Source organism: Rhea pennata, chromosome 5 (genome assembly GCF_028389875.1).
Source record: "Rhea pennata isolate bPtePen1 chromosome 5, bPtePen1.pri, whole genome shotgun sequence".
Classification (NCBI taxonomy): domain Eukaryota; kingdom Metazoa; phylum Chordata; class Aves; order Rheiformes; family Rheidae; genus Rhea; species Rhea pennata.
In genome coordinates this window covers 45,218,436-45,238,865 of record NC_084667.1, presented here as the reverse complement: position 1 = coordinate 45,238,865, position 20,430 = coordinate 45,218,436, and the positions used below count along the sequence as shown (strand labels likewise).

Here is a 20,430-nt window from a genome sequence, read left to right as displayed (position 1 = left end):
GCATTGATAACTCCAGTGCTGGCAAAAACGGCATTTCACAGTAGCTGTCAGATAAATGTTTGGTCTTGATGTAACGCTCTTGTACAGAGATGACCCCTCTACCTCTTTACTCCAAAGCCCAGGTAGGCACCAAGACCCCCTAGGTGAGCAGAGCTCCCTGGTCCTCCGTGACAAAGATGCTGTTGGAGGGGCTGCACTGGGGACAGGGCAATGCAAGCACTCCCCAGACATGCTAGGGTCAACACAGTGCTGACAAGCACCCTTGCAAATGCAAGGGGTACTTTGACACCTTCTTCCCAGCCTTAGTGTCCCATCTTAGGGTCTCACAAGCTTGGCTGGGCTCTGATGCATGAGCAATGCACTTCCCCTCAGCCCCAACCCATGCTCCCAGCCCCTTTACACTCGCAGGGAACCAGCCATTTCCTCCTGCTTGCCCCTTTTGTCTTCTCTCCCCTTTGTCTGGGAGCTGCAGGCTGCTTTGTTGCTATTTTGGTGCTTCCTCCATTCTTGCGGCAAGCAGGTGGCCCTTTTGTTCTGTGGTTGCCAGTGCTGCTCCGCTCAGTAAACAGCTGAAGGATGTGGCAGGGGGCAAATTTTCCACTGAGACAAGTTTGAACTCGTGGCTGCAAAGTAGGTCCCAGCAGCACCCCAGGCATCCACAGGCCTGGCAGCACTGTCTTGTGATGAGCAGAGGTTGGGTGGGAGGAAGTTATCCTTGCAGGAGGGAAATAGAAACCCACAGATGGGCTGATAGGAGCCAAGACAGGAAGATCCACATTAGGGTTAGGTTTTCCAGTGGAAAGAGCTGTGCAGGGTGCAGTGGCACCATGAGCTTTGCTGCACAGCAAAGCACTGCAGGCTACCTGGACAGCCCTTGGGGCACCTGGATGCAGGGTAAGGAGGGAACCATTGACCACCACAGCTGGGCATATACGGTCCTCGCTCCCCATGGGTGATTGCTAGGTGATGCATTTAGTCAGGGATTTTGGAGGGCTTGTGCTGGGCTGAATACAGTCATCGAGCCCACCAGTGAACTACTGCCTTCAGCTCTGCCCAGCTTTGGGTGATATTGCTTAGGCCAGGCTTAGGCTCCTCCTCAGGCTCAGCCAAGGAGGGGGTCCCTGGAGATGGAGGAGAAGGGATGAGATGGGATCTGGAGGGAAACAGCTGTGCCATGGACTGAATCCTGGCTCGAGCACCCTGGTGAAGGCTTATGGACCCATATATCTGTAGGAGCAGGGCCCAGGATGTAGAGGACTATAGCCTGGCAGGGAATGGGAAAGCCCAGAGTGGGCTCTGGCTCCACCACTGCAGAGCCCCTGGGTGTGAGGGATGGTTAGGGGAATGCCATGCCAATTCCTGCCACCCCACATCTCTGTCATCTGACATCCCTGCCATCCTGCATCCCTGTAACCCCCCATCCCTGCTATCCTGCACCTCTGTGACCTGCACTCCCTATCCCCTTCCTGCTATGGCAGGCTGGAGAACAGGAGGTCTGGCTGTTCCCACCATGCCCACACCCAGTTGGGTGGCTGCCTGCCATAGGCACCCAGCCCTGGGCAAGGGAAACCACATCCTGCAGGAGCTATGCAGCAGTTCATGGCAGAGGGAAAGGACCCTTCCCCCAAACTACAGCCACCTGCCTCCAAGAGCTCTTGGAGAAGATACTGCTCAAGGAAGAGAAGGTGCCAGGTGCCTGGCATTTGCCTACAGCTGGGCTCCCTGCTGGGGCTTGTGGTGCTCAGTCCTGGCTCAGGGCCAGTTCTAACTGATGCATTGGTAATGCTGCTCTCTGGTCCCTGAACAACAGTGCACAGGACTGGAGGAAGGTGCCTGGAGAACCAGCCTTGTTGTGGGGATAGTTACCAACCATCCCAGCCACGGGACACAGTGACCTGCTTCAGCTGCCCACTGGGAAAAGCTTTTAATTGCAGTATGGAGCCCAGCACAGAACCCCACCTCACCTGCTCTAAGCATTCCTGTCCTATCTAAGCATGCCATTGGGCCTGGTGTCCCCGCACAGCACGGAGGAAGTGTCCAGAGAAGATGCCCAGAGAGATGACCACAATGAGATGCCAAGTGGTCCCACCTGGGAGGCTGTGCCCTCCTTTGCTGTCCATGGAGCCAGCTTAGCCCCACACCGCAGCGCATCCCCACCCACCATCCAACTGCTCCACAGTATTGCAGACAGGTCAGGCCCAGGCTGCAAGGGACTGGTTTCTGGATGTGCTGGTTCTTTGGGGGGCAGGTTGTTGGCTGTCTCTCTCTGTCCAGGCATTGGCCTGGACTAAGGCTTTCTTCTTCGGATGCTAGTCTTGTGGTGTTGGAGCAGCCAAGACCTTGGAGCTGGACAGATGGAGGGCAACAGGCAGCCCAGAGATGCCCAGTTGCCAGCCTCAGTAGACAGAGGCCTGGATGTCATCGTAGTCACTGCCCTCAGAGGTGTCAGGGTCCTGAGTACATCCTCCTGAAGGGCAGGAAGGAGCTGGCCAGCCTGCAATGAAAAGCCAGTCAGGTAGGGAAGGGCAGGGAGTCGGGGTTGCAGGAGGAGCCTCTGTGTTGGATGCTGCGGGGGCAGATGTATCCTGCAGCCCTGCTCCTATTTCCTCTGCCAGCACAATATCCTCACCAGAGCATGTGGATGGGTCCCTGGCTGGCTCTGCACCCTGCACATTCTCATACCACTCCTCCGATGAGGTGCTGGAGCTGTCAGCAGGATTAGGCTCTATGCGAGACACAGGCACTCAGGAATGGGAGAGCACCAGGACAAGGACAGGCATGTGGGACATTCCCGGGGGGGGCAGAGGAAATCAGTCTTTTACTGGCCTCTTCCATCCCTGCTCCCATCCCCTAGGGTCTTACCATGGCCTTCCCCCTCCCCATGGCTGTCCCCATCCCTACTCCCATCGCCTGGGGTCTCAACATCGCCTGGGGTCTCTCCATGCCCATTCCCCTCTGTGGGGCTGTCCTCACCCCCATCCCCATCCCTGGGACCTCACAGTCCCACTGCCTGTGTGTTGGCATGGGTCAATGCCTGGTTCACCTGTGTGATGGTATTCGGTGCTGCTGTGCATGGGGTGTGCTGCATGCAGGCAGGCGCTGTCAGCTGGGGGCTGCGGGCAGGCCCAGGGGTATGGGTGGGCCCTGTTGTTGTTGCAGTAGGGCTCTGTGGAGGCGCACGAGCTGGAGGAGCTGCTTGCCCTGTTGCAGGGCTGGGTGGGCAGCATGGCTGTCTCTGCATGGCACAGGGATGGCATCAGCCTCTGGGCCACCGCCTGCCCAGAGCTGTGCCCACTGTACAGGATGGGCAGATAGATGGTGCTGCAGAGCAGAGTAGCAGCCTCACCAAGCATGCCCCACTCCCCAGGACAACCCCAGGGCCCTTCATACCATCTGCAGGGAGTGTCCCTGCCTGGCTTGGCATCAGTGAGAGCAACTGCCCCCCTGGCTGACGTCGCAGGGAGCCTGGGCAAGAGAGGAGGAATGGCACATCAGCTCTGACACAGGGACAAAGGGAGGCTGGATGGGGGTATCGTCACGCTGTGGGACGGGCAGCCCAGGGTGCCAAAGGGGGACGCTCACTGAAGAAGGTGGAGAGAGCAACAGGTGGCTTGCTGCTGAAGTCGTAGTGTTCGTAGTCAGATTCAGAGTCTGAGTCCTTGGCTGTCAGAAGGGATGTAACCGGCACGTCTGCAGGGCAAGACCCCACCAGCTAGGCCATCACCATCTGGGATGTCCTGCCCCATGGCCCTTGAGCCTAAGGCCAGCTCCTCATCACCACTTGTTGAGGATGCTCATCCAAGAGGAGCCTTGCAGCTAGTGATGGGGCTGTCCTGTGCTGACAGTGAGAGCAAGGGACAGGCCAGGGGCTCTGTCCTGGAGCCTTCTGGGGACAGGAGGCATGGGAGCAACCTGCTGGACTTACCTTGTCCTTTTTGGAGACTGGGGGGCATCTCCCTGTAGTCATTGGAGAGCCCAGAGGGCATGCCAGGGCCCTGTGTGCTGTGGGTCACCAGGACCGGCCTGGCTAGCGAGGAAGAGGCCACAGTGTGGGCTGCAAAGACAGAGGGGATCCCTTCTCAGCTGGCCTCAGGTGCCAGTCAGCCCAGTTCCCACAGCTGAGGTGAGCCCAGGGTTGACTCTGACTGGGCCCACAGCATCGCCTCCTTTGTGGGCAGACTCCTCTGCACATGCCCCTGAAGGTTTCCTTACTGTTCATCTTCCTCATCCTCAGCAGGGTGATGATGAAAGCCAGAGTGGTAAGCAGGAGCAGTGCTCCCAGAACCAGGCACAGGATGAAGAGCTGTGTTTGCAAAGGGATCTGGGCCATCTCACTCGGGGAGTCCTCATCTGGGACAAGGGTGGAGGTGGTGAGACAGAGAGCAGATACATCTCATGGCACCTGGAACTTCCCCTTCCGCTCTCTGATCTCCCTCAGGCTCAGCAGTGACATGGGCAAGCCGCGTGCTGCCTTTGGGCCGATGCTGCCACACATCTCTCCCCAGGCAGAGATCGCCACAGTCCCCTGGACTCAGGCCACAACCAAGGCTCTGCAGCTGGGGAAACAGGGATAGGGATGCCCCTGCCATGCATACTCACTGCTCAGGTGTGTCACGCTGCTTGGTTTCAACACTTCCATTGGGGCTGGTGTTTGCAAGCCCTGGGAGCCTGGAAGGACCATGGAGAGGAGGGGAGGAAGGAATTAGCTGGGGCACAAACAGTAGGGTTGCAGTGTATTTGTATGGGGGATCCACAGCATGTACTCAGTCTCTGGGTGGGTGCTCAGCCCTGTTGGCCAGCCAAGGCTGCCTTGGAGCAGGGAGGTGGCCAGTCCTCAGGGGCAGTGTCACCTACCAGGCAGAGCTGAAGACAGGGGTAAGCTGGATGTGACTCCTGCTCCTGCCCAGTTCCCCTCCCTGGGGCTCCCCCTCAGCTGCAGAAGGCTGTCACATACCATTGCAGATCACACCAGCTGCTTGGGACTGGTGGCAGGGAGCTGACTTGTTGTAGGTCCACTTGCAGTAGGCCAGTGATGGTTGCAGGCTCGTGCACTCGTAGAGCATCTTGCTGGGCAGCGTGTGGTTGAAGGAGGGACGCTCAAGGGGTGGCCCACAGCCTAGCATGTGGCATAGCACACTGGCCTCCATCTCATACCACGTGCTGTCACACACCGTGCTCCATGTGCCCCTGAAGAAGACCTCGACCCGGCCCGCACAGCCATCCCGGCCCCCGGAGAGCTGCCACTGCTGGTGCTCTGCAGGGGAGAGGGCAGAGCTCGGGGACCAGCAGGAACATGCCTGCCTGCATCCCATGTGGATAAACAGTGAGGGCTTCCTGCCAGGGGGATTTACCCCTTCTCAGAGGAGACCAGACTCTGCTAAGTCTCTTCTGGGCAGGGCGTTTTCCCTGTGGGATACAGAGACATAGGAGAAGGGTGCTCCAGCAGACAGACAGTGCCTGGGTGCAAGGGACTGACCTGAGCACACCACACCAGCATCTTCCTTGTGGCTGCAGTCGTGCTTCTGGGTGGCAGGGCAGTCCCACAGATGGTCTTCGTGCCCTTCACAGCTCACATCGTCCCGGAGGATGAGCCCACTGCCCCGGCCAAAGGAGGCATTGTCTCGTGCATGTAAGGCCCAGCCACACCGCAATTGATGGCACACCACATTGGCGTCAGCAGGGTCCCAGGCGTCATCACAGACTGTGCCCCACTCGCCTGCCTGCTCCATCTCCACCCGGCCTTCACAATGGCTCCTGCCGCCAGCAAGCCGCAACCTATGGGGACCTAGTGGAGACATCTAGCTTGCACTAGTCCAGGGACCAACTTGCAGGAAAGGTTGGGTGATGGATGGGGCAGAATCCCACCTCTGGGGCACTGTTCTTACCTGTGCAGGTGACCCAAGCCAGCCCTGCTCTGCAGCAGTGGGGCACAGTGGCCAGCTTCAGCAGGCAGAGCCCCCTGTCCCAGCCACTGCAGTTGGCCATCACAGCTACACAGATGTTGCGTGCAGAGGGGATGGCTCCATCACTGAAGGGAGCTGGCACCGCAGCAGGAGCATCTGCCACATCAGACTCCACTGCATCTCCACAGTGCAGGCGCTTGCAGAGAGCATGAGACATGGCAACGCTCCAGGACTCCTGGCACACTGGTATCCACTGCCCACGGTGCAGTGCCTGCACTGTTCCCCTACAGTGGCTGCTGCCATTTGCCAGGCGAAGTCCAGCCATGCCAAGGACACCTGCATGGACCACAGCCAAATGTGAGGATGCAGGAAGGCTCTCTCCTCTGCTACATAATGATGCCCCCAACCTACCCATCTGCAGGGCTAGAGACCCACAAGTCCTCCCACCTACGTATTTCCTTCCTTTGCACCAAAACGTGGTTGCACATGCTTAGACATCCCCCAGGCTGGCCTCGAAGGAGATGAGCCACAGAAATGCAGCCTACTCTGTCTTGTGGGCATTGACCTGCTCCCCCCTGGGAACGCAGGCACTGAGCAGAGATTTCGCTTGCCTCTCCTGCTCTCACCTGGCTCCACAGAGGCATCTCCAGTGATGCTGCTCTCCAGGCTGGTGGGAGGACCTGTTGGCTTCACTTGGGCTGGAACAGGAAGGAGGGAGCAGTGATGAGCATAAAGGAAGGAGCATAAAGTGAGGTTTTCCAGGGTTGAGAGCCTGCCGGGAGCCTCTATCCCCATCTTCTTGCTCATTCCCTTCACAGGATGTGCACCATGGCATGCAGCAATCCCCCAAACTTTCAGAAGCACTGTTTTAATGCCCAAGAGGAGCCAGATCAGAGGGAATCTCCCTCCATCCTGCAGCTGAGGTGGAAGTTACGGTGCTGTGATGGCTGCAAAATGGACAGATGCACTGACAGATGTGTTCATGTCTAGGTGAAGCTGAGAACTGGCAACAGGAACAATGAAGGCAAAGGAATAGCTAGGTCAGTGTGTATCTGGGGCCTATCTGAGAGCTGGCATAAATGTTGGCCCTGCAAAATTGCACATATTTGTCCCATGTGGGAATTTGGCCCTACAGATGGGCCAAACTCACCCTCATCACAAGGCCAGGAGCTAGTCTGAGCACTTGTTTGTTGGCACAGTCTGTCTCCTTTCACTTACTCAGAGCTCTCATCTATGCAAAGTCCTTGCCAGGAGGAGCTCAGAGAGCTCAGTCCTTAGCTTGGGATACCCTGGCTGGGTATACTACTTACACTGGTTCACCCTTATTGAGAAACTAGCTTAGGAGGATCAGTCAAGTCATTTGCTGGAGGATCCTGCAGTTTTCTTTTTCTCTCACTCATTGTTGCACAGCCTTCGCCCTATGGGCAATGGGAGAGGATCCTCGCTGAACTCCAGCTTCTGTGTCTGCCAAGCCTGGCTGCCAACCCTGGGACCCAGCTGGGAACAGGGAGAGATTTGGGAGCGGAGAGGAGCCCAGCAGCAAAGTCCTCCTCTATGCATGCAGCCAGGCCTCCACAGGTGGCATCGCATGGACCGTAACCAAAGCATGCTGCTGAAAATCCCTCTCAGTGGTAACTTGCTCTGTCTTCAGCCCTGCTACACCATGTTACCCCAAGGAGCACTGCTACCCACCTTTGGTTATGATAAAAGCCTTCCACCATGCAACAGCAGGGCTGTCTTGAAGACTTCCACCACCATTTCCTTTTACCTGAGTGATCTCATTACCCCTCTCTGTTCCCCTTTTCTGCAGTTTTTCTTCTAGCCCTCTGAATTTGTAAAACTTGGAAAACAAAGCCAAAGGGAAGCATTTGGATTGCTGAATAGTTTTAGAAGGGCAAAGCACCAAAGTTTTTTGGAAGTAGAAAAGCAAAACCACCTTTTTGGCTCTGCTCTAGTTCTCATAGTAAGGCTCGAAGATGCTGCAAGCAGCAGGTGGCATGGCTGTTCCAAATGCAGGAGGCAAAGCAGGTGGCTGTCTCAGTGCTCTCATGTGGGCTGCTGGGTTTTCTCTCTTGCTCGCAAATGACAAGACAGAGGGACGCAGATTCGTTAGCATGCCAGTGCGCAAATAGCTGAGCCATGTCGGCACCTTGCCACTGTTGCTCATGTACAGAGGCTGCAACACGGGCAGGAGGAGAGCCGGGATTTCACTTCCTGTCTGCTCTGGCACGTCATTCAGGAGCATTGCTGTAGCATGGCTGGAAACTCCCCCCCCACACACTTGCAAACAAGCCTAACTTACTCAAAAACAAACTTTAAACTAACAGTAGTAATAACCTGGCCCAAGCAAATATTAAAACCAATGAGTCAGACCTCACCCCAAATTGTGAAAACAGGTTAGAAGAGGTGGGGTTTAGGAGATAGTTCTTTTGATTTGATTTCTGGTCTACAGCTCAGAAAGATGAATTCAGAGCCCTTCTCAAGCTTTCTTGTGTGCTCAGAAATTTGGCTGTTTTTTTTCAACACAAAGCTCATGAAATAACATGACTCAAGGGGCAGGGGCTTCCTATTGAAGGAATCATAGAATCAGTAAGGTTGGAAGGGACCTCTGGAGATCATCTAGTCCAACCTCCCCGCTCAGCAGGGTCACTTAGAGCATGGTAGACAGGGTTGCATCCAGGCGGGCCTTGAAGATCTCCAGAGAAGCAGACTCCACAGCCTCTCTGGACAACCTGTGCCAGTGCTCTGTCACTCTCACAGTGAAGAAATTCCTCCTCATGTTCAGGTGGAACTTCCTGTGCTTCAATTTCTGCCCATTGCCTCTTGTCCTGTCACACAAAGCAACTGAAAAGAGTTTGTCCCCATCCCCTTGACACCCTCCCTTCAGGTACTTGTACACATTGATAAGATCCCCCCTCAGTCTTCTCTTCTCGAGGCTAAACAGGCCCAACTCTCACAGCCATTCCTCAGAGGGCAGGTGCTCCAGCTCTCTGATCATCGTTATAGCCCTACGCTGGACTCTCTCCGGTAGCTCCATGTCTCTCTTGTACTGGGGAGCCTGGAACTGGACACAGTACTCGAGATGAGGCCTCCCCAGGGCTGAGTAGAGGGGCAGGATCACCTCCCTTGACCTGATGCCCCATCAGCTACCATGAGATGCATGGCAAAACCCTGACCATTGCAGAGCTGCACCTGAGCCAGGCCACTTTCCCTTCCTGCCTGTGGAAATAGCTCATCTGAGGCGTGATTTAGCTCTCATCAGCTTGGGCACTTGTCTGGAGTTACTGGCAACCCTGAGAGACCAAGGCACTGTAAAGGTGGAGATCGGCTGGGCTGGTGGGTCTCTCATGCTGCTCTGCTGTCTCAGCTTGGCTCCTGTGTGCATGGCCCTGTGCAGCCCAAAGTGCCTGTGAAAGGGAGCCCTACAGCTTTGCCAGGACAAGGCAAGGACATGGAAAGAAGCTGATGAAGGAAGGAAATTCTGTTAGGTGACAGAGCTAGTTTGTGAGGTCGGCTCTGGTAAATGCTGGCCTGAAAATGAAGAACCGTAGAGTAAGACAGCAGCTCCAGGGACCTAAGAAAGGATCCACCACCAACAGTGGTGTTAACCTGCAGCTCATGTTCATGCAATTTCCTTTCACTGCAGAAATTCATCCCAGGAACTCATGCTGCTCAGAGAAATCCTCCATTAGTGGTTTTTCCTATGAATCCTTCTGAGTCTAGGGCAGAGACCTGGCTCTGAGGAAAAGCACCTAAAAAGACACATCCCTGATCCACAGGGCTCTGTGTGCCTGGTGCAGTGAGACATGCCCCTGTGGCCATCGGCTTCATCCTCCGTACACCCTCCAAGGTGTACCACGGATGCACCCAGCTCCTGTGTGGGGACAGACAGACCCAGCACTGGCAGCAGCACAGTGCAGGCGTGCATGTCACGGCTCACGAGCCCTGCCGGAAGGTGATGTGGAGCCAGAGAGATGACAGACAAAATAGCCACCCCTGGGCTAGCATAAAATGGTGGCCCCACAGCAAACACAGCTGGAAGCACTGTGGCAAGTTCCTGAGCAGGTCTCCCAGGCAGTGCTGCACTTGGGCACAAGTGTTTCGCAGCCCTGAAACTGAATCCCTGGGTTCATGCATCGGCCCTCCTGATCCAGGGACTAAAAAGATCTTTGAAGATGGGATGGAGGGCCAAGTCCAGGAGCAGAAAGACACATTTTAAAAGATCCATTTGTAGGACAGAAGGAAGCAGAATCTTACCCTAAATTTAGAAACAATGGGAAACTTCTTACTGATGGGAAAATTCACTAGCAAAGTAGCATCATGAACCTGGACCATCTCTGCTTGCCAGCCTGCCTTCCAGCATACACCGCTCTCCTGGGCTGAGTGGTACTCTTTCCATTGCTGCAGATGGAAAGCACTTGGCATTCCCATCTCCCAAACCTGCCTGGCTTTCATGCCAAGAGCTTCTTTGTGGGGAGAAGCTGTTAGCACCTGAAACATAGTTTCTCTGCTGTCAGGATGAGGCTCAGCACTCTTTGCTGCTTTGCTCAACCCAGGGCTTAGTGCAAGGCTCTCCCTCCTGTCCCCAGACCTCAGTGAGCTGATTCCACATCTGAATAGATGTCACTGCCATGGCAGTTTAGTTTTAGATGAAACACTTCTATCTCTCCTTGCTGGCGGGCTGCACCCCAAGGGCATGGTATCATTTCAGTCGGGTCTCTCTGATTCTCTCTTCCCTGTCTGGCTGTCCTTTCTCTTTCCCTTCCCTTTAATTTAACCAACATCAACAGCCAACTTCAGCAAGGGCTTTAGCAGGAAGCTGACAGCCCTGCTGAGTTCCTCACTGGGCTCTGATGTTTATCACTAGAAAAAATACACAGCCTGAATTTGCTGTTCAGCTCCTTCTGGGCAGAGGATGTATGCCAAAGGATGAGGCTAGGTGTGACTGTGTTTGAAATCATGCTGTTATTTATTCCTTGATAGCAAAGGGTGCAGATCAGATCTAGATCAGATCAGATCTAGCTACAGGGTTCCTTGCTCAGCCCCTAGAAACAGCAACTCATTGACAGCTCTTCTTCCTACAGCCTCAACCAGGCCAGTGCACCCAAAATAAGTGGCTGGAACAGAGCTGGGACCAGAGACAGACCTGGCACGTTCTCTGCTGAAAGCCTCAGTCTGGGTTCATCTCACCTTACATGACTGAGGTGCTCCACCAGGAACAACACATGAGCTGCTTGAGGTGCTTGTGCTATGGTGAGCTGGATTCTGTCCTAACACCCCTTTCACCACTGCAGCTGCAAAAGGAGCTGAAACCAACCAGCACTGTATTTCATATACCACTTGTCTTTCCGCTCTGGGCTCAGATTGTACCAAATAGCTTTGAGCTCCTGATCTATGAGATGCTCCCAGCTACAGTGTACAGCACAGCCAAGGCCACTCCCAAATCCCTTGCTAGCCACTACCTGAGGTTAACAAGCAAGATCCCAGCAACCACAGACATCTCCTGTAGTACACCAAATCCTCCCTACAGGCACAATGCACCATGACACTGCTTGACACTGAGTTATGTTTCTAAGTATGCTGGAGGCAATCTCTCAAAATAAGCACTGCTACTGCAAAAATAATGTTGCTGTTGTTGAGGCCATCATATGCATCTTAATGACAAAATTTATTTTCTCCTTACTTCAAATAAGAGCTGCTGTATGGAAACAGAAGATGCTATGCACTATAGAGAAAATAACCGAAAGGATCACGGCTGTGGGGTTAACAGCCTCATGCTACACTCTACAGCACTTATAAATTCTGCTTTCACTTCAGTCCATCAACTGCTACATGATATATCGATTTATTTAACCTACTTGTGTTGGGTTTGCATCAGGATGCCTTTGTCAGGGACAGATACCCGAAGGTGCTAGGATAGAGTAGGCTTCACAAAAAAAAATATATATATATATATGATCAGTACTTTCTTTTTTCTTTTTTGGAATAAAATCTCATAAAAATGGGATTGCTTATAGACTCTTAGGAAAGATCCTTTGCTGGTCATTTGGTTAAGACCCAATATCCATGGTTTGCCAATCAATTCACTGGAGAATTTACTGTATGGGAAGTATATGACAAGACTTCAGAAATAAGCCTCAAGCCTTGATTCTAGCAACAATTCCTCTGGCTGCTACTGGCTGCTGCTTTTTGCCTGAATGGTCTCTGTCTTCTTCTCAAAAAAAAAAAAAAAAAAAAGGTAAGAGACAGAGACAAAAAAATAGCCCCTCAAAGGCATCTGGGGAGTGTAATGGGCTTGCAAAGCAGCGTGATCACAGAAGCTGGACAGGCACAGCAGGAAAGAGCCACATCATGGGGTCCTGCTGCTTGTAAGAGCCTCTGAGACTGGCCACAGACAGAGGGAAGACAGTAGGCTAGAGGAACCTCTCACCCCATATGACCATTCTTCCATTCCTAAGCTGGGGTGCTTTAGCACCGGCAAAAGGTAACTGATTTCCAGCCCTTGTTGGGCAGGTTCAGCCCAGCTGCCTGACTTGCCCCATCCCCAGAAAGATGTTTGGTCTTGAGCATGGGGAGAAAGGAGTGAGTGTTGGTCTCCCTCTTTGCAGACCTTGCCGATGGCCGAGGCTCAAGGAGAGCCACAGTTGACATCCTGGGGATTTCCTAGGGTGTGGAAGCTTGTTCCCCTTGGAAAGCAGACTGAGACTGCACACAGCACTCCCAAAGGTCACTTTGGCAGCCCGCCTCCCTTCCTCTCTTCCTCCCCAGCCACTAAAGTGGTGCTAACAGAAGTAAAACTGTTGTGCCCCAAATCACATCCAGCCCAGCACAAGCAAGAAGGAAACCAGAAGAACAACAACAGAGAAGCAAAGAGGAGCTGTTATGCGGAAACACAGGAGATGACAATAATTCATTAATTGATCAGTAACAACAGCAGCCACAGAATTAGCCATTGTTTCTGGGTGTGAAATACCCATTTTGAGTGTGAAAAGACCCTGAACCCTGCACAACTGAGAGGAGGAGATGGTACCATTCCAAGAAAACTTTCTGCTCAGATACAGTGATTGATAAAATGATCGGCTATAATAGAAGCTGGAGAAAAGGCACCAAAAGCCTAGTCCCAGCAATGTGCAGCATCATAGGAACACGGGTCCCAAGGAAATTGGTTTGTCCATTCACGCAGCAGAAGGCTGTGCTGGGAGGGTATTCTTTCACATGTTGAGAAACCAGTGGGTCAAGATGTGTCAGGGACTGCCTGTGAGCCTGGTTATTAGTAATGGCAATAATGCATTTCTTAAGGCTAATTTCAGATCAATGCTCAATACAGGTGATGTGACCCATCTGCTGTGGACTTTCATTTCTCCCACAGTGGAGACTTACAGAGGATTTAGGCTAGGTGCTTAAAATTCAGTGAGGGCCACACCTATGTTAGGTGCTTAAGTTAAGCTGGTCCTGAGCCAATAACAATAACAATACTGCGTTGTCTAATGCTGACATTAGCAAAGTGCTTTGCCTCAACTTTGCATCAGCAGAAGGGCTTAGCTGTTCATTGAGGCATCCCCTTGATTCAAAGGCTCTGTGAGGACCTCAGTATGGAGCAAAAAGCAGGGAGAGCTTCCCCAAGCCCATTGATTCGGGAGCAAATTCCTATTGCCTTGGCCTTACATGGCTGTCTACAGGAAGGCTCTGTTGCTCTGCCAAGGTCTGCCAAAGGAGCCGAAGAGGAGGGGGCACTCATGGGCAATCTCCTTTGAAAGATTTCTTGCGGAGCAAATCAGCAAACGTACACTCTCTTCCTAGAGCAAGTCTCTGGCCATCTGTGCTCTGCTGTCACCTCTCTTCCCATATTTATCCCCTGTGACATGGCTCTGCAGGTAGCCGCACGACCTCCTATCCTGCGTCCTGCTGGGGACCCCTTCTCCATCCCACTTCTGTCTCCGTTTCTGAGGCTGGACTGGGAAGGAGAGCAAGGGAACTTCCTTTTGGGGACCAATTGCTTTATTGGGTGGTGTTTTTTTGAGACATCTTGGCCTGGTCATCCCCTCAGACAGGATGGGAGATAGCTTCTCAGCAAGCAATGAGAAGCTCGAAAGGGCTGCCTATATGGAGTAGAGTGGTTGGTCTGTCCTCCACAAGGCAGGGAGGGTACGAGAGGTGATAGGTGGGGCAATTCATTTCAGGGTCCTTCACATTTGTCCTGTGTGTCTTTATCTCATGATGGCTGTTTGGAGATATGCTTGAAAGGCATCTAGGGGAGATTGAGAGCATGGGAAAAGCCTCCATCCTCCACCTAGGGAAAAACACTTATCTTGAGAGTCCTTTTGTAGTTCCCAAACTCAATAGCACCTGAACAGGGAACCCCTTTCACTGCCAACCATGCAGTAAGAAGTCATATGAAGGAAGGCTGGAGGTCACACCAACCCCATGCCATGCCTAGCATCTTGGGGTGGAAATGAGGCTGTTTTCCAGAGCTGTCTACATAGTGTCCTTGCTCAGTACTAAATTTGAATCAACTCTGATAACATCTGCTCTGCTTGTACAAACAAATTCAAGATAGTTACAAGCACCTACTGCCAGAGAGGGATTGACCCAGAGTGGGGTGAGGTGGAAGGTGTCCATCTCAAACACAGAAGAGCTTAGCTTGTATCTCATGGTATGAGAGTTTTCACCTGGGAGTCCCCTTGTGAAGAGATGTGAGGGAAGGAAAGGAAAGGGAGAGAGTGCTGAAGGTGGCATACCTTGTCCAGGCGCTGCCAAGGAGAGTGTTGTCAAGAGTGTGTAGAGCACCTTCATCCTTCTCATACACCAAGTGGTCGCATCATGGGCTTAGGAGCCGTGGAGTTGGACAGGCCTGTCTCCCACCACCTTTCTTAGTTGCTTGGAGGCATGGTTTTGGTGCAGCCCCACATGCTCTCTCTCTCTCTCTCTCTGCCTCTCTCTCCTTTTCTGTCTTGTGGTTGAGGTCTCCAGGAAGCCAGCTCAGCATCCTGGGGGTGGAGAGAGGAGAGAAAGCAAGCAGAACAGAGTAGCTGCTGAGGTGGCTCCATCCTGCAAAGTGCAGCAAACAACCAAGTCATTTATCGGGGGAAAGTGGGACCCTTGAACGGGGAAGTGCAGTAGATCAAGGTGGACTTCACTCAGAGACCATGCCACGCATCTGCTGCATACCTGTGAGTTACAGCACCGAACTGGGGAGCCACAAGGACCTTGTGGTCCCATCCATCTGGTGGTACTCAGCCTTAGGGGGATGCAGTCCTTGCCAGGGCCAGGATTTGCACCTCCTGGTGTCTGACCCTGTCCCAGACTGGGGTCCACCTGGTGGTCTCCCTGGGGCTCAGGGCCCTGCCTGAGCTGTAGGACTTTCACAGTGCAGTGCTGGCAATGAGCACTAGTGTGGAGGGCCTCAGGACAACTCCAGCAGTGCTGCAGCCCCACCAGGACCCCCTGCAGAGTGAGGCCCCTGTTAAGCATCCTCCTTCCCCCACCATCTTTGGGGTAGCCACCCTGCCCTGCCCAGCCCTGCCGTGCCTGGGGAGCACCCACGCGTGGCGGGGAGCAGCTGTGCCTGCCAGCGCAACCCTACTGCCCTCTGGAGGCCGGGGTGCACCGCTCTGCCATGGGAGGCAAGGAGTCTCCCGGGGGCGGGGGGGAGCAGGCCATGACACGGGCTGGGGTGCCCAGGGGAAGCATAGCGGAGGGGAGGGGCGGGGCTTCTGGTTGCCCTGGCAAGAGCAGTCCGGTGCAGGCCACAGCCCTGGAGGCAGGGGCTCCTGCCATTTGCCATGGCGATGCAAGGCCTAAGTTTGGGGATATGGAGAGCTATAATAGGATGTATCTCTGCCCCTCACTCCCTCCTTTCCTCAGTCAACTTTTTTCTTTCTTTCTTTTTTTTTTTTTTTTTTTTGAAACTGAAACTCTTGAAGCTTGCAGCCAAGCCTGGTGGAAGTTGCCAGAGAGGCAAGCATGCATGCCTGGGGAGCATGTGATCCCACAGGCCCATTTCCTTGGGAAATCGGGCTGCGAAACAAACACTTGTGACCTTGTGAGTTGTGGGATTTGTGAGTGTGTGTGTGTGTGTGTGTGTGTGGTGGGAAGTCAGTATAGCGGTTTGGAGAGGCTTATGCAGCCCAGCTTCACGTGGCCACTATGTCTCCAGCCGCTTCGGGTGGATGCAGGACACCCCCAGCACTGCACAAGCCTGCTGGGGGCCTGACGCTCCCATGACCATGGGAGAGCGCAGCTCCAGCAGCGGGGTTCAATGCTGCAGATGCCCTGGACTGAAGGGCCCAAAGCCCCTGGCAGAGCAGTGTAGGAATGCCCACTCCAGAGATTAGGGGAGAGCAATGCCCCACCCAGCCCAGGGTGGAGAGTGGGGGAAACTGAGGCTGGGAGGGTGGCAGCTCTGTAAAAGGAGAAGCTGCACTAGCTCATGGGGCTAGGGAGTTTCTCTTCTGAGCCACAGGTCATCATGTGATGTCTCTATTCATCAAAGAAATAGGGAAGCGGGAGCCAGGGAGGGGAAGGGATGGAGCTTGGAGAGGGAAGAGGCTGGAGAAAACCCACCCAGCAGGGAAGAGAGCCTGAGGCAGATGCTCACAAGGGAAAGCCAGGCGAGAAAGAGGCTGCCGGCAGAGGCATGAGAGGGAGACGCAGCCATCCCACCCAGACACAGCGTTGAAGGAGCGCAGAGCTGGCCCCAGCTGCCAGGAAGGGTGCAGAGGTCTGCCAAGGCTGCTAGCCAAGGGAGGGCATGGCCCTGGCAGGGAGCTGTGCGGAGCCAAGGCCCTTGAGAGCAGTGGGAAGGGCCCGGGACAGATCGCCGCTCAAGGGGCGCTGGGAGGCATGCATGGCTGTGCTGGTGGTAGAAAGCCTGGAACGAGCGGCCTTTTTTGGCATCACTGCCAACCTGGTGCTCTACCTCAACAGCAGTACCTTCAACTGGGGTGGGACCCAGGCATCCCCTGCCTCCCTGCTCTTCCTGGGGGCCTCTTACTTACTCTCACCTGTTGGTGGCTGGCTGGCAGATGTCTACCTGGGCCGGTACAGCACCATGCCCCTGAGCTTCTTGCTGTACCTCTTGGCAGCTTGCCTGCTGCCCACTACAGCCTCGCTTGATGGGCGCCTCTCCTTCTGTGGGCAGATGCCCTCCTACTCCATTCAAAATTGCTCCACGGACCACACCGGAACATGCCCAGGGCAGCCTCAGTACCAGTACTGTGCCCCCCTGGTCTACTCCGACCTCCTGCTCTTGGCTCTGGGCATCAGCCCTGCTAGGCCAACCTTACCTCCTTCGGCACTGACCGTAAGTGAGCCTTCCTGCTGTGTCCTCCTCCATCTGGCCTTCCTTGAAAGCTCCTCCAGCTCCGGGTACTTGCCATGTGCTGATGTGCAATGGACCTGCCAGTTTCTGTTCCTCCACTCCAAAGCCAAAGGGATAGTCTCCTCACAACCCAGGAAGAAAGGCTGTGGGGAAGAGCGGATGTGCTGGTTCCCATGATAGTTTCATCCCTGTAGATCACCTGGAAATCCTTCAAGGCCCTTTGCAGAGCCTTGCTGGGGAAAGTGGGGCACTGGAAGGAGTAGAAAGCTGGAAGGTGAGGGGTGAAGAGAAGCAGGAGGTGGTGAGAGGGGACTGTGGAGGAGGGTTGGAGCATAGCAGAGATGTGGGAGTTTGGTAGAACAGGAAATGAGACGGAAACCCTGTGTTCAGGGCTGAGGTTTGGCTCTGCCCAGGCACTGCTGGCACAGAGTTGATTATGGGACACTTTCCTTCACACTGCCTTCTCTTGCTCTGACAGGTGACCGACCGGGCTGAGGACACCGTGCGGTGCTTCTTCAACTGGTTCTATTGGAGCATCAACATCAGGGCTGTCTTTGCCCTCCTAGTGGTGGCCTTCATCCAGCAGAACATCAGTTTTCTGGTTGGCTACCTCATCCCTGTTGCCTGCCTGGCCTTGGCCCTCCTCATCTTCCTCCTAGCCACCCCAGCTTTTGTTACCAAGCCCCCCACGGACAGCCAAGTCTCTGTCATGATCAAACTGGCCTTTCAGAGCTGTGGTTGTACCTGTCTGAGGGACAACAGGGCCAGGTGAGACAGGACTGGGGGTCTGTCGGGAGCTGAGCCATCCTATGCTTGGCCCTTCTCAGGCTGTCCTTCCCTCCTAGGCTGAGTACTCACTGGTCACAGGCTGGGGCCGGGGAGACTTTCCCCAATAGCCGTCCACAGCTCGGGGCTCCATCTCATGAAGAAGATCTTGCCAAATTCCACGTGATGGCCAAGATTCTGCCCGTGATGCTGACTTTTATCCCTTATTGGATGGTCTACTTCCAGGTGAGGTGTAATGGGGTGACCTCTATGCCAGGCTGTTGGGTAGGCTAGGGGCAATATGTGACCAAAATCCTGGCCCTGGCTGGTCTCTCCAGAGAGGCCAGCTAGAGACACTGAGTTCCCCCAGAAAAGTGAGGTGATAGCTATGAGAACTGATGGGCCCAGGAAGAGGTTTAATTGTGGTACTGCTTTGCAGGCAGGCATCTGCCAGGACCTCGGTGGATAGGCAGTACTCAACAGTCACTCAGGGTGAACAGCCTATAGGAACTTCTCTGAAAGGAGAGGAGGATCTGGGTGCACTGGATTATCTTGAGGCAGAAGGAACATGGTGCAGGGTATGTGGGTGGTCCTAATACATGAGTTTGGGCTGGGAGGCCATACTGCATGACACCTAATGCCCAGAGCAGTACATTCAACTCAGCTAGAGGCTTTTAGAGTTCCTGTTTTTTCAAGCAGTCTTGCAGCAGTTTAACCTAGCAAGGAACATGCTTCACACTGGCTGGAGGAAAGACTGGGGGCGGACAGGGTCGTGGGTCTGTTCAATAGCTGTCTTTTCTCCCCTCATCATGGAGCCAACAGAGCCACCCTCACTGTCTCTTTTAGACACATTAACCTATTACCTGCAGGGTCTACATCTTCACATCCCCAGCATCTTCCAGCACAGCCAGACCCATGCCAGCACCAACCACAACTACCTCGTGAGGGATAGGGCTGGGAGTTCGCAGATTTGCTGAGCAAAGGCCAAGTCAGGAGCCAGGGCCATCCTCAGGAATGCTGAGTTCAGCATTCTCAATTCCCAAGAACAACTGCTGGCTCTCAACCCGTCTCTACGTGCAGTTCCCAGATGCCTGGCTCCTCCTGGCCAGTGTGGCGGTCTTGCTTGCTTTGGTGCCACTGAAAGACCGTGTCATCGACCCATTCCTGCTGAGGCAGAAGCTGCTGCCATCAGCACTCAAGCAAATGTCCCTGGGCATGTTCTTTGGCCTTGCCTCCATCCTTGCAGCAGGTAAGGCCCCAGCCTGAGCACACTGGAGTATGAGTCTGCAACGAGCAGGCACTCCATCTGTCCTCACCACTGGTCTCCCTCAGGTGTCCTGGAGAGGGAGCGGCTGCAGTATGTGCATCACAACCGGACTGTCTCACAGTACATTGGCAAGGACAGTTATGTGGCTGCCTCACTGCCTATCTGGTGGCAGATCCCCCAATACCTGTTCATTGGCATCAGTGAGCTGTTTGCCAGCATCCCAGGTAACTGGTACCCTCCCCACCTTGCCCCACACTGCCCAAGGGCACCTGGCTGTCTGCACCCTGCCGAGCAGTGACTTGCACTCTGCAGACTTCAGCTGCAGCAGGGTTGTTTGGTGGGCAGATGACGGACTTTGTCAAAGGGTTCAAGGCCTTGCCCTGCCATCAGTACCACATGTTCTGTTTGCTTTCTCGCAGGCCTTGAGTTTGCCTACTCTGAGGCTCCCAAGTCCATGAAAGGAGCCACCATGGGTCTCTTCTTCATCTCTGGGGTAGGCTCGCTCCTGGGCTCTGGGCTTTTGACCCTCCTCTCACTGCCTTCCCATGGGTGGATGCACTGCCCAGAAGACTACAGTGAGCACAGGCTGGGAGCCCTGCCAGGTGGCAGGAGGTGACAGAGTCCCATGAGCCAGCAGGACAGTGGCACCAAGGGGGAGGTCCTAGACTGGATCTCCTGTTCTACATACCCTTGGAAGGCCATTTCCCTTGTTGCTTAGGCCACCTTTGTGGCCAGCAGAGCAGTTATGGGGTGCAGCTCAGCGTGGGGGTATCCATAGGGCTCCCCTGGGCTCTGACTGTCCCTCCTGCTTACAGGAAATATTAACAACTGCCACATGGACTATTACTTCTTTCTGCTGGCGGGCATCCAGTTGGTCACCTGCCTTCTCTTTGTTTGGCTCTCCCTGCACTATGAAAAACAGCCATGGCAGCCTGACACTTGCCACCACCGCATGGAGCAGGAGGAAGACTGACACCATGAGAGGTGACCCAGACCTTGTCCCCATTCGCACATTGATTCAGAGACAGGATGCTGGCCCCAGTCCCACCATGATAGGTGGGACAGGTCCCTAGGGCAGCCAGTACTATGATAAAGATCCCTGCTCACCTCCTCTCTGCAGATCCTGGACCCTCCTCTCCATGGGTTTCCAGGGAGTAGCAAGAGTGGCATGAGGC

At 54.3% G+C, this 20,430-nt stretch overlaps 2 protein-coding genes across 2 annotated transcripts; one reads left to right on the top strand and one right to left on the bottom strand.

Moving 5' to 3' along the window:
* Positions 1-1,909: 1,909 nt before the first annotated feature.
* CD6 (CD6 molecule) lies at positions 1,910-17,243 on the bottom strand. Its single transcript, XM_062577685.1, has 14 exons — positions 17,189-17,243; positions 14,642-14,890; positions 6,530-6,601; positions 5,886-6,239; positions 5,477-5,785; positions 4,955-5,254; positions 4,600-4,668; positions 4,213-4,350; positions 3,926-4,054; positions 3,583-3,690; positions 3,273-3,465; positions 3,044-3,240; positions 2,630-2,725; positions 1,910-2,494 (listed from the first exon to the last, which is right to left on the bottom strand). Exons 2-14 carry the CDS (start codon positions 14,703-14,705, stop codon positions 2,397-2,399), a joined length of 2,127 nt encoding a protein of 708 aa, XP_062433669.1. The 5' UTR covers positions 14,706-14,890; positions 17,189-17,243; the 3' UTR covers positions 1,910-2,396.
* On the top strand, positions 16,654-20,228 carry SLC15A3 (solute carrier family 15 member 3). Its single transcript, XM_062577684.1, has 8 exons — positions 16,654-17,205; positions 17,702-17,991; positions 18,075-18,241; positions 18,835-18,929; positions 19,069-19,237; positions 19,321-19,479; positions 19,675-19,830; positions 20,071-20,228. Exons 1-8 carry the CDS (start codon positions 16,654-16,656, stop codon positions 20,226-20,228), a joined length of 1,746 nt encoding a protein of 581 aa, XP_062433668.1.
* Positions 20,229-20,430: the final 202 nt, after the last annotated feature.

Bases quoted from the DNA above. Each gene is read 5' to 3' on its own strand.
- CD6 (XM_062577685.1), bottom strand. From the start codon at position 14,705: ATGAGAAGGATGAAGGTGCTCTACACACTCTTGACAACACTCTCCTTG. The intron at 5,786-5,885 runs GTAAGAACAGTG...TGTCTCCACTAG, and splicing joins GGCTTGGGTCACCTGCACAG to GTCCCCATAGGTTGCGGCTT. The intron at 3,241-3,272 runs GTGGCCCAGAGG...ATCCCTGTGCCA, and splicing joins GGCACAGCTCTGGGCAGGCG to TGCAGAGACAGCCATGCTGC.
- SLC15A3 (XM_062577684.1), top strand. From the start codon at position 16,654: ATGGCCCTGGCAGGGAGCTGTGCGGAGCCAAGGCCCTTGAGAGCAGTG. The intron at 17,992-18,074 runs GTGAGACAGGAC...TCCTAGGCTGAG, and splicing joins CTGAGGGACAACAGGGCCAG to TACTCACTGGTCACAGGCTG. The intron at 19,831-20,070 runs GTGAGCACAGGC...TCCTGCTTACAG, and splicing joins GCACTGCCCAGAAGACTACA to GAAATATTAACAACTGCCAC.